Below are 12,198 nucleotides of genomic sequence, written 5' to 3' on the forward strand. Positions count from 1 at the left end.
GTATTTCTATGATGACATCCCGTCTGTAGTTTTCAAATATTGTGTTGAAGAATATATCATACTCAACGGGCAATATTCTGAAGAATTTTTGACCAATTATCCAACGAAAACCGTGAAAAAGTCCAGGTTTCGCGCAGGCGCAGTGCGTTTTGCAGATGAGTCATGCATTTTCTATCAACGTAGCCTCACTTTTTCTTTGAATGATAAATTAGACAAGCTCCTGGGTTTACGATGCAATCATTGCTATAAATATCACACCAGATAAATTAATAAATAAAGGTATAATAATACAAGGCATTGTTAACTTGGTGAGTCAACAAAAATGACTGTATATCTTTGCGGCAAGAGGTAACATCTATTGACAGTTGAAAATTATTGTTCAACTTTGTGTATATGCTATCACTATAGGAAAAATATGCTATCAGGTGTCTGCGTTTCCGGTACACAATGACATAAAAATCCCATAACAAAATGATAACAAATTATACACTATTATGAATTAGATTTTCTTTGTAAGAGACATCATTTTGTTACGCTTGAACCATTCAGTAAGAATAAAGCAAAATGATGTTTACAATACGTTTGCATGTGTTCAATACATTTGCATGCGTTCACCTGTATCGTACCCAGATCACTGTTGTGGCAAAGTACTCTGGGTACGATAATGAGAGTAGATAAGATAGTGACAGATTGACTTGAGTCATGTTATGTTTTTTAACGCCAGCGGGTTGAAATACCGCGCCAGATTGTTGTCTCTGAAAGGTGCCAGTTAAATTCTCATCAATCATATTTAGGATTTGACCTTTGACACCTTGGGTGGGGAGGGGGGGAGGTAGTACATGTATGTGCAAGGTCAAACGTGACTGACCTTGTTTATCAATTCTCTTTTGTTGATGAAATACGTTATGATTTTGTATTTTATACCGTAGCGAAAAGCAAAAAAAAAAAAAAATGTACCCACCAAAATCGAGTGAAAACTGAGAAATGCAAAATTATAATCACCACATTTGGGTACCAAATGTATTAAACAACCATATAACTATAAAACTGTTAGCCATTTTTTGTATTGGAGTTTATGAGTTTATGTTTATGTTTTGTACAGTTTTCATATCAAAAAGAGATGAAAGAATGCAATCTTGTTTTTTTAGCTTTTTGAAAAGACAGAATAACATGAAATAAATCGACCATATTGTGATAACAGTAGTTTTTGCCCTTTTAACCAGATGTATAAGTAAATTGGCGACAACCTAAAAAATCTCACGATATTACCTAAAAAACTAACAGAAGTTTCTAAAAGTGGACGGACTGCGTCAGGTAATTTGATATGAAATACTACTTGGTCATAATAGAAGCTGTGATGACACAATGAGAATAGATAACAAAAGCTATCAATCAAATTCACTTGCAATTACAGATAATTATTTCCGGCCAAAAAGATGCTAAATGGAGATACGAAATAACCTGATATATCATATAGAATAGTTCCTTTGTAGAGACCTGGTTAAATTTCTTTCCGTTCAAATGTTAAATTAATATTTTGCATCAAGGTAGTTTGCAAATGTTTTCTGTACATTGCGTATATTACACATTTATATTAGGGAATACTTAACGTTGCATTGGATGTGCGGCATCCCCACTATAAACAACTATAAGGTAAGTCCACAGTAGCCTGGGTACCATCCGGATTTTCGCTACGCAACGCTCGAAAAAATCAGCGTTGCGTAGCGAAAATCCGGATGGTACCCAGGCTAAGTCCACAGCACATTGCAGAAATTATATACTAGCTGGTTTCCTGATCTAATCCTGCTTAGTATTACTCTGATTTCACGTGAATCTAACATATTTGACCGGTTGCGCTAAGAGATCTCGGCGGGCGGATAGCACACTCAGTACCGAGGAGATCTCGGGAACTGACGGTAGGCTGGCACCAGGGTAGATGTGAACATGTGTCAGACAGAGGCTTGGCAGGGCAGAGTAAAGTGTAGCCTGGGGGCGACGTATTTAAGGGGAAGACTAGACAAAAATAGAAGCCAGAAGAAATGCCATTCTTAAAGAGTACGGCTGAGATCATAGTAGATCATGTCACAGCCCCATCTCCAACGTTAAAACTGCACAACTACAAACACGACTGGCGCTATTGCCGAGTACCTCTTGACAATAACAAGAACTTCTTTACCTATCTATACTGTGGAGGATTTGAGTCTTTAGAAAATCGTATAGACTAAACACCTTTGACATACAAACTAGATAGGCACGTACATTTGTTCAACATCTATCTGTAATAAAGTGTCTAGTGTTTAAAAAGGCGTTGTTGCCGCACATCAAAACCCGACTTAGGGACACCCCTAGGCAGCTTACGTCTCCATGGTGACGGACAACACCCGCTGTGCCCTGCTGGCGCCCTGCTGGGGCACTCATGAGATGTCCCATGGCGGTTTGACCCTTGACCCTACCTCGGGGCACCATCTTGTAATCTTGCAACCCTGTGTAAAGATACAGTAACTACATTAAATTTTTTTTTACAAAAAATACAGATTTTCGACATACTATAAACAACTATACAGGATATAAACATGTTGCAGTCTCATACGCTAAATAGCGCAGAGCGTTTAAGAACAATTGGTCGTGTTTAACGACCTATCGACTTTCAAGTCAGCCGTCAACAGTTTTAACGAGTGCCAAGACTCACTCTTAATTGGATTGTAAATTTTCTAGTTGGCTCTACTACTTTTCTTCACATTGCCTGTGCCGACATTGTCGACAACATCATGCTACAACATGTTTATATTTAAGTTGATACAGTGATAGAAATTACTGGTTGCTTCCAAACTTAAAAAAATTATCTTAATGTTAATATATTACAGTACTGCATTTACGTACAAATAGAAAAAGGATAAAATCTAGTCAGGATATCCAGAACGGATGTTTGCTTCATTTATCTTAGTTGACTATTGACTGATAAACTTTACTCATTGAATTGCCTTCTTAATGTGAAACGTTGCTTATTATCATTTTCGACGTTTATTTTGAGTCATAACACACTTCAATGCAGACGATAATGGCACTGGGTGCATATGTGACTGAAACACAAAACACACCAGTTCCCACTGACTTCGTTTCATTTCAATAAAAAAAATACCGATTAGCTTTTTGGTATTGATTGTCTTACAGGTCAAAACTTTTCACTTATAAGCTTAAACAGACACTGAAAGTATAGGTAGCACATGAATTCTTTCAAAGTGGTTATTATAATGGTGGATAGTTATCTTTTACATCATGAATCATTTGATCCTGGAATTCTGGCCCAATGCCAAATGCCTGTGACCTAACAATGTTTCCCGGGTCAAAGGAGGACACCGTACAGTAATAGATAAAAGTACACCTATTCATTTCAGGCTCCCTGAGGAATTTAAGTATCAAATGTATTTATTCGCAGTCAGCATTGTTCTATAAATAGCATTACAGTTTTACGGGGGTTATAGTTTTACAATACATACCTTCTTTTCTTTTTGAAATCCCGTTGGTTGAATGACAAAACTAAGCCATGGATTAAATACGCCAAATAACAGTTACTGAAGCGACTGGAGTTCACTAAAGACCTCTTTAGTGAAATGTCGTTTGGTGTATCTTATTACCTGGAGGTCTGATCTTTACTGACAAATTAAATAATTTATCCACCTACACAAAAGTAAAGAACACAAAGTTAAATGATTCTTTTGGAGACCATAACTCTCATGGCAATTAAAATCTACCATAGCCATTAGAAAACAATGGTATTTATGAATAGATATCATACAGACCTTGCTCTTGAAATAGTTACTTCTCAAGGGAACTAACTAAGATTTACTTGTCAAAAAAACAATTAATGAATTGACATACCATAATTGATGTTTTACAGTGGGACAGTTGTCTCTCGACGTATCTTCTTCCCCCAATGTCTTGTCTCTACAGGGTACATCCTCAGGTGTACGGGATTGCAGGTAGGGTACTGGTGAGGTCCATCAACACAAATCCGAATGAGGACCTCAAATTCTCCTCAGGTCTTTCTTTCCTTTGTATCTTTTGTACATCGTAGCAGCCAGTGCCAACACCAACGTGGGCTGTTGGAGCTTTCCCAACAAAGTTGCATGTTCTTAAGTATCCAACACGATTGTTGAAAGTGGTCTTTTCACCTCGCTCTCTTCAACCATTCAATTAAAGAGATAACTATTCAGGAGACAGGTAATAAGAAGTAAAATCTTTGGCAACAAGTGTTACGAACTGAGGTCGCTAGTCTAGTTGGAACCATGTCTGGATCTTCTATTAGTCTGTGTGTCAGGGGAGGCTAAGTCTGTCGGAGGATGATCTTGTCTACGTCTTATTCTTTTCTCCCTTGATCTCTGTCGTCTTCTTCTTCGCCTCCTTCTGCTCTTCCGACTCTCTTTGCTCGTTGGCCTTTGGTGTCTTCTTCTTTCTTTTCTTTCCTCGGCGTCCTCTGCGCTGCCTGATGCGGTAGTGGTCTCGCTTTTTCTCCCGTTGTTGTCATCAACGCTGTCCCCTGCCGCCTCTCCTACTTCCCCTCTCCCTTGCCCCTCCCCCTCTGCTTTTTCCTGCTCTGTAGTCAACATTTGCTTCCAGACATCACACATGGTAGGCTCCTCCTTAACAAAGTCTTTCTTTTTCAACGCGCAGTTGCATGAAGTACTAAGGAGGATGGACGCATGTCGGAGTTTCCCATTAGCCAATTCCACAATAGCAGGAACGACCGATTTCTTGGCCACACAAGACGACGTCCAATGAGTCTTGTCGATGCCTCTACACCCTTTTGATGTCTCAGATTCATGGCTAAGGTTGCATTTGGTTTCCGTGAAAAGCTGATGTATATACTCTCCGTCATTTAAGTCTCTAGTACTAAAGACGTCTATTACAGTGACATTTTGACCGGTTAGCTGGTCTTTTACTGGTTCGCTGAAGACCGCATATTCCTGGATTTCGTCACACACACTTTGTTCTTGCCCTGCCATGCGTTTGCTTCTCGCCCTACCCTGTAACGTTTTTCTAACCTCCTGATTCAAGTCTTGTCCATGAGAAGGATGTGATGTCTTTCGTCTGAACGACAAATGAGGGGACATAAATAACGGTGACGACACAAGGTCTGTGAAATTAAACATTTCTAAGGTGACAACTCTGTGAGGTGTTGGTCTCCCCACTTTGGGCTCCATCGAATCCTCTGGCAACAGTACGCTATCCCTCACGCGAGGGGAATAGTTCTCGAAGAGCTGACGGAGACCGCCTCTTCTCTCACGTATCTCAGTCCTTTTTCTCAAGTCGTCCAGGTTCCCGTCTAGAACGACGGCAGGTAGAGCTGTGCAGGAGGTGCAGATGAAGACTAGCACTATGTGGGGCACGATACACGATCTGATCAGACCCTGAAACACAAGAGAAAAGAATTTCAACTAGAGTTCGGGCGAGTTATCAGAGTTATAACAAGAAAAAACACAAACACAAAAGGTCAACTGCAGTGACGTAGGAACCCTCCACGAAACCCCTTGACAATGGCCACCCTAAAGACAACCTGCCTGCCAAAATCGTGAACCTGTGACCATTCCTTTAAGAGTTATCGTGCATTATCTGCCAAACAGTGCCGGGTTGCCAGTCGGAGCTTCTATTGCGTGCGGTCTACGTTTGATCAGAAAATACCCCCCCCCCAAAAAAAACGGCCGATTCGAGAACGCCTGAAAAGGAGGCTAGGATAGAGTGCTCTCTTTCAGAAGGTCACTAGTTCAAACCACGCACGTGTAAAAACAGTTTAAGAGATGATACATGCTATTTTCTCTGCTCAACTATAATGAGGGCCGATATACAAGCATCTACATGTATAAGCACGTCGGCAGAATGCACTACACCTTTGCGAAGCTAGTAGTGTATTGTGCATAGCACTTCGGCAGAAAGTCTCATGTAAGGTCATATTCGCGCATATAAGGTTAACATCCCGTCTGTAGTTTCCTAATATTGTGTCGGAGAAAAAAATCGCCTGCAACAGCGCGAGGCAGGCAAAGCTCTGATGCAACGTTGACCAAATACTCGAAGAAAACCGTGAAAAATTGGGATTTTTCTGCTGTATCTATACAGTGTACACACATAAAAGTTAAACGATAGATTGACAGATATTTTTATGGATATAGACTGGAACAATGGTAGTTATTGAAGCCACAACAACAGAAAGAACTAAAAGATCGATTCAACTCTGTATAGTTGCTGAAGACTACAATAATGTTTTCTACTGGTACCTTTGTTAGTTACTTGTAGGATAGCCCTAGGCGGAAAGGTTATACAAGTCTTAGACCTCACACAGTGATTCGCATGTATGGATGAAGACAACATTTACAGAACCCCAGGGGTATTATCATGAAAGTTCATCTGTGTTGGTAGTTACATGTTTAAAGTTAAAACTTTTGGTCCAACACAACAAATTCTCTCACATCCACATAGAGTCACCCGAACATTTTGTTTCACTTGACACTGTTAGGATTTTAGACACTGAACAATACCATTTCTTGAGAGGGGTGAAAGAAGCCATATACATCTGGGCCCATCACCCTACATTGAACCGCGAAGGGGGTCGACATCGTCTACCAGATACCTTTGACCCAGTGTCGACGTCACACTTCAAAGAAGCCACGTGACAAGCTCCACTGGGTCAGTCTACTGAGGAAGACCAGAGTGACTGGTCGAAAGCTCTAGGTGAGAGAATTTTTTTGTGTTGGACCAAAAGTTTTAACTTTAAACAGAACCCATGTATATTAAATTATCCCCATAAAAAGTTTGGAGGTTATTACAAAATAATATGGGAGTGATGCATAAATACATGTATGTATATATATAGAAGGATGCATAATTACTCATCATTACTAATATATTATCAATAGATATTATTAATAAATAATATTGATTAATAATATAGGTTATGTATTGATAGTATCAAGATTATCATCGGTATAGACAAGATAGATAGACAAAGAGATAAAGACATAGAGATAGACAAGCCTTGAAGGCTTTTAAACACCCAATACAATTCTAGGGTGGTCAAAGTTAGATGTACTGGATGAGGAAATCTTTCTAGTATTGATATTTACTGCAATTTCGTAGCGCATTTTGTCATCATGTCATACTCGACGCGTTTGAAATAGCAATGAAAAAAGCCACGTGTGGCGTCTATTTAATTTTAGAGCACCACCCATAAATAGCTACTAGCATATGATACAAAACAAGCAACTGTGACATTGCATTTTTGTCTTACATATGTCATTATGGTACGAGATAGGATTGTTTCAACCAAGGACATTATACACAGTGTATAATGTCCTTGATTGAAACAATGACAAGAAAACGGACTTTGTAAGTCCAGTTCCTTTAAAGGCATCCAATGCGATTTCAGAGCAGCAAAACTAGAAATATTCTGAAAAAGGCAATCTTTATGATATTAACTAATCGCCTCACATTAGCACATTTCCAACAGTATGTCATACTTTAGTTATTTAAAACTGCAGAAACAAGCCACAAGATGAGTCCTCCATTTTATGGGTGGTACCCTAAAAATCAGCCCAGGGCCCTTTTCAGTAACCATTTTCCATCCGAACTTTGGACATTTTTGCTCCATGAGGGTCAATTTACTTTGGGATAGTGTGGTTTCAACTCAGTATGTAGATAAGTGACTAGAATACTGAAAAATCGCGTTTCCAAGCCAAAAAAAACCTGCACTGGATGCCTTTAAAGTGGCAGTAAACATTCCCCAGTCTTGTGAGCTATGTTTGGTAACGGTTGACACACCTGCAGACGACAATTTGGCAATCTGCCAGTCAGCTGTCAATATTCATTAGTGTGTGAGAGGAGATTCCTGTCCTACTGATATGGCATGGAAAGGAACAGAGCTGTGTGTGTACTGAGCCTTGTTAAAGCTGTATAACGGTGACAATAAGCATGCAAAAGCTGTAGCAGTGACTCTCTATAAAAATAGTGCCAAATGTAAAAAAAAAGGATTGTCACAGAGAATGTTGATTCACAACGTGTGTATGTATGCAACCTCGCTTTTGAAATGCAATTCAATAAAAATAGCAAAAAATATTGCCTCTTGGGAAATATGTTGACTATAAATTCTATATTTTGCCTTGAAAGAAAGCCTTGGAAAAAAGTCCTTGGCGTTCTTGTACAAACAATAAGCCTTACGAGTAGCCTTCATGAAAAATGCATGACCGTGGCTCCATGTACCTGACAGCTAACAGAGACAGACATAGTGTAACATTACGTCTCACGTCAGGACTATAATCTAACGTTAACTCGGACGTAACATGATCTAGCCACATGCTGTGTTCTTACCCGGACATGAATTCTTTATCACTGAAAGACACAAACCTACTAGTCTGTCAAACTACGGGAGAACTAGCCCGGAAATAATCGAGAAGACAGCGTTACAAGTTGTTGTTACCTGCCCACCGCCCCTCCCCCTCTCCTCGTACGGTACGGCTTGCTCGCGTGGTGTCTAAACTACGCGGACGAGTCTTAAAAACAGCTCGGCACGTTGTTTACTGAATATTTGGCGTGCCAGCTAATAAAAAGTAGTAACCTTTGCGTAAACAACACACGGAGCCAATGCCTGGTAGCACTGGCGGCCTTTACAATGCACAGTATACGAAGAATGAAGATAGTCTGTAGAAGATAGTGAAACAATACCTTCAACATAGTTTCCGGTAGCCAACTCACTCAAGTAAGTAGATCACGTTGTAAGGACGCTTCTTTGGCGAGGTATGTGAAGATAGTGGCTCCAAAATACTTGTGGAGAGTGGGCTCGCCACGTGTGGAGCCTACGGCGAGGTTAGTCTTTCTCCGACTCAAAGAGTTCACCTCTACCACCCTAATGACTACCTGTACGGTCGACCTGCTCTCTCATAATAACTACCTCAGAACAAAAGCTCGGCTCACGTCACTCTTACCCCGGGTAGACGTTTATACAAATGAGGAGGTAATTCGTGCGGTGTTCGGTAGACGATGTCATCGCTATTCTTTGTATTATTAATGGGCTTCGACAAGGTTGATATACGAGAACACGAGATGACTCATGTTCGGGTACGTACGGGACTCACCGAGACATCCTGAGTGACTCGTCGGGAAGAGTGGCCATGTCTCCCGAAGAGACCTTATCGAGGATCCCCTGGGGGATTGTTACGGGCACAAATTATCTGGGTGTGTCTGTCGAAGAAGGGATGTTTAAACCCTTGTTATCTATGGGAAGTCAACTGAGTCGTTAAGAACATATTATTAGCACTAACGCAAATGTACTGGTCCTTAAGTACTATATATGAATACGTCAGTCACTGTACTACTGCATAAACTCAATGTAGACGACTAGAATTACGGTAGTGCGTTTTCTTTAGATCTTAATAACTTCTCGGACTGTCTGTCAAATAAGCTGGAGATTTAATAAGTAGCTCTATTCTAGAAAAGGAAAATATTGGCAAACATATATGGTGCAGATTTTTACCAAAACTACTATGCGCATTTAAATAATTAACTGCATAATAAATCTATTTTTGCTGAGTTTTATCGCATTCCTGAAACCACTGTTTTTCGGTCAGTGTAAAGTAATATTTTCCTCCAAAATCAACCATGACATTTTGCCCTATTGCGATTGAACCTTTAGAAACTCTGCAAGTTATCTAGTGGAATAGATGTAAGATAGCGACTTGATCATATTATCACAGGTAAATTTTAGCATCTAACTCAAAGGTTTCCAGCTCATCAAGAGCCCATTGCTCACAAGCTTGCTTGCTTTGGTGGAAAACGTCTTACGAGTACTTGTTGGATCCGGTCTCATACGTATTCGTCGTACGATTGTCGTAAGACCGATCAATCTTTAGATAACCATGCATGTTTTAGGCAAAATCAAGCTGCCTTATTATGGAAAACAATCTCCAAGAAGATCTTTAGGTAAGGGAAGACAGTATCAAATTTTCCAGCCTGTAACCAAATTGGCAAATTTGATACTGTCCTTCCCCCATCGAAAGATCTGCTTGGAGATTAGAAATCACTGTCTTCAGATCATTGTCGGAAGGAGTCTCTGTCACAGCGCACGAAGACGTAGAATGTTCACATATTGACTTATTAAGAAATAAGAACTGTAACAGTAGCAACTGAGCAATTCTTGTCATTAAAGATATGGTGTCTACATTTATGCTGTGGATCTGTAGATGTACCCTACCTAGTCTAAACATGGACACATATACATGTGTGAAATACGCAAAGAAAACAAGAGAACACAGAATTGAAAACAGACGACATTTAGGACCAATTATTTTCAACCCTAACTATGCCTGATCCAACCGGGACTAGTGGTATGTGCTTCACAAAATGCTTGAATGTCTAAGGTCTCGGTCATTTCTGCCAAAAGTTGGCAAGTGCCGATTGTCAGGGCAATGGGAAGTGACTCAGGTATGAACCGCTGGTTTGATGAATGACTTGTCCCCAGTAGACGCCCAGAGGTCGGATCCAGACGATTTGAGGTAATGGTCCGGTAGGCATCTGTGATAGATCAAACAGATAACCTCCCTTGTTGAGACGCTGGGGTTTGTTTATGGTTTTTTATTACAGTTTATCCAACGTTACGTTGCGATATTTGAGAGGTATGACATTCTCATCTTCGGTGTACGTGTGTTAATTGCACTTTGCTTAATGAAGGGCGGGGTGGAGAAGAAATAACAGGAACAGGAAATTGATATGTAATATAATCCTCTGGGAAATGATATTCAACAATAATATATGGGTATTCTATTGTTTCCCTGTACTTGGTCTTGAAAACATAATTGGCCACTTCAACATTAGTGAATATGAATTGCGTATCAATATTTTAGTCCAAATTTCATAATTTTTAACAGTACATACAAAGGGAAAAAAACTCGCGGCATTCTCATATTTGTCGTAGGCCGTCGTAGAACCAACTGCCGACAACTTGCGACAAGGTCTAAGACACCAGTTTTCTGTAAAAAGGCATCTTAATTTTGTACAATACGTAAATGAACTTCCCAAAATGTCATGAGTTTCCGATTGTGACACAAGGCCAAACACGCCTTTACGAGACGCTATCTGCTCTTTTCCAATGCAATTGCAGGGCGACAAAACGAAAATATTATGGAAGAGGAAATTTGTGTGATATTAACATTTACTTATTCATTTCTTAGCACATTGTTGTCATCATTTTATACTCGAAGCATTTGAAAGGGGTGAGGGGTCTCTATTTATAAATATTTGTTTGTACCGCCCATAAATTGTTAGAACAAGCCTAAGATACAAAACAAGCAACCGTTTCCCATCTATGACATCGCATTTTACCCTCACAGATATCAGTATGCAGTATGCTATGAGATAGCATTGATTCAACTTACTACATTAAAAGAATGACAAGAAAATTCAGACTTTGAAAGTCCAGTTTTGCCGCCCTGAAATTGCATTGGGTGCCTTTATTAATAGTTTAAAAGATAATTCCTTTTTATCCTTCCTAAATCCTTTCGCTCTACACAAGAGCCCTTCAATGATAGTAACCGTTGTTTCCTGGGTGGTCCAGATGTAACATTTTAACTGTCTTGTGTATCAGTATCTTGCTGTGTTGCTTCTGCCGTAAACTGTTACGACTTGAAGGACTGTCTTTCATTAAGACTCAATATGTCGTCAACAGACACTACCTGTACTGTGTTACTTAATATGAGTCATCGTGACATCATCTTTGTGAAAGACCAAATTAAGCTGAACAAAACGACTAATATAACGAATTGATTTAACAACTATGGAGTAAAATAATGGATCAATAGATAGCACAGTGTTTTAAATTTCTTAAGCAAAAAACAAATATGAATTTAATAAATAGACATACGCTTGTAAACACCGTAGAGATATTACATCGATTAATTGGAGATTTCTATTAGAATCGTGTACCATGTAATGCTATACTGCTTTGCTGTACCCATGTAATGCTTTTCTGTACCAATGTAATGCTATATAAGTCAGGCTGATTTACGTAGTCATTTTACAAGTAAAATGAAGAAAATAAGATATTTAATTACGTTAACAATATCAGGAAGATATTAACCTTTTATCTGTGCCAAAGTAATAATACCAGAGAGAGAGAGAGAGAGAGAGAGAGAGAGAGAGAGAAAGAAAGAGAGAGAGAGA

The 12,198-nt window shown here is 39.5% G+C and overlaps 1 protein-coding gene across 2 annotated transcripts in view; it reads right to left on the bottom strand.

Moving 5' to 3' along the window:
* Nucleotides 1–2,145: 2,145 nt before the first annotated feature.
* Nucleotides 2,146–12,198, bottom strand: part of LOC109480374 (brain-derived neurotrophic factor-like) — a 42,376-nt gene continuing 32,323 nt past the window's right edge. Inside the window, exons 1-3 of one of the 2 annotated variants that reach the window (XM_019782565.1) lie at nt 8,710–8,772; nt 3,880–5,408; nt 2,146–2,483 (exon numbers count right to left, since the gene is read on the bottom strand). In XM_019782565.1, coding sequence (XP_019638124.1) covers nt 4,275–5,408; nt 8,710–8,718 — 1,143 coding nt within the window. In that variant the 5' untranslated portion in view covers nt 8,719–8,772 and the 3' untranslated portion in view covers nt 2,146–2,483; nt 3,880–4,274. Of the gene's footprint in view, nt 2,484–3,879; nt 5,409–8,709; nt 8,773–12,198 lie in introns of those variants that run through there. The other variant, XM_019782566.1, reaches the window with a different exon arrangement.

The sequence above is a fragment of the Branchiostoma belcheri genome, unplaced genomic scaffold, assembly GCF_001625305.1.
Source record: "Branchiostoma belcheri isolate BF01 breed outbred unplaced genomic scaffold, Haploidv18h27 scaffold50, whole genome shotgun sequence".
Lineage (NCBI taxonomy): Eukaryota > Metazoa > Chordata > Leptocardii > Amphioxiformes > Branchiostomatidae > Branchiostoma > Branchiostoma belcheri.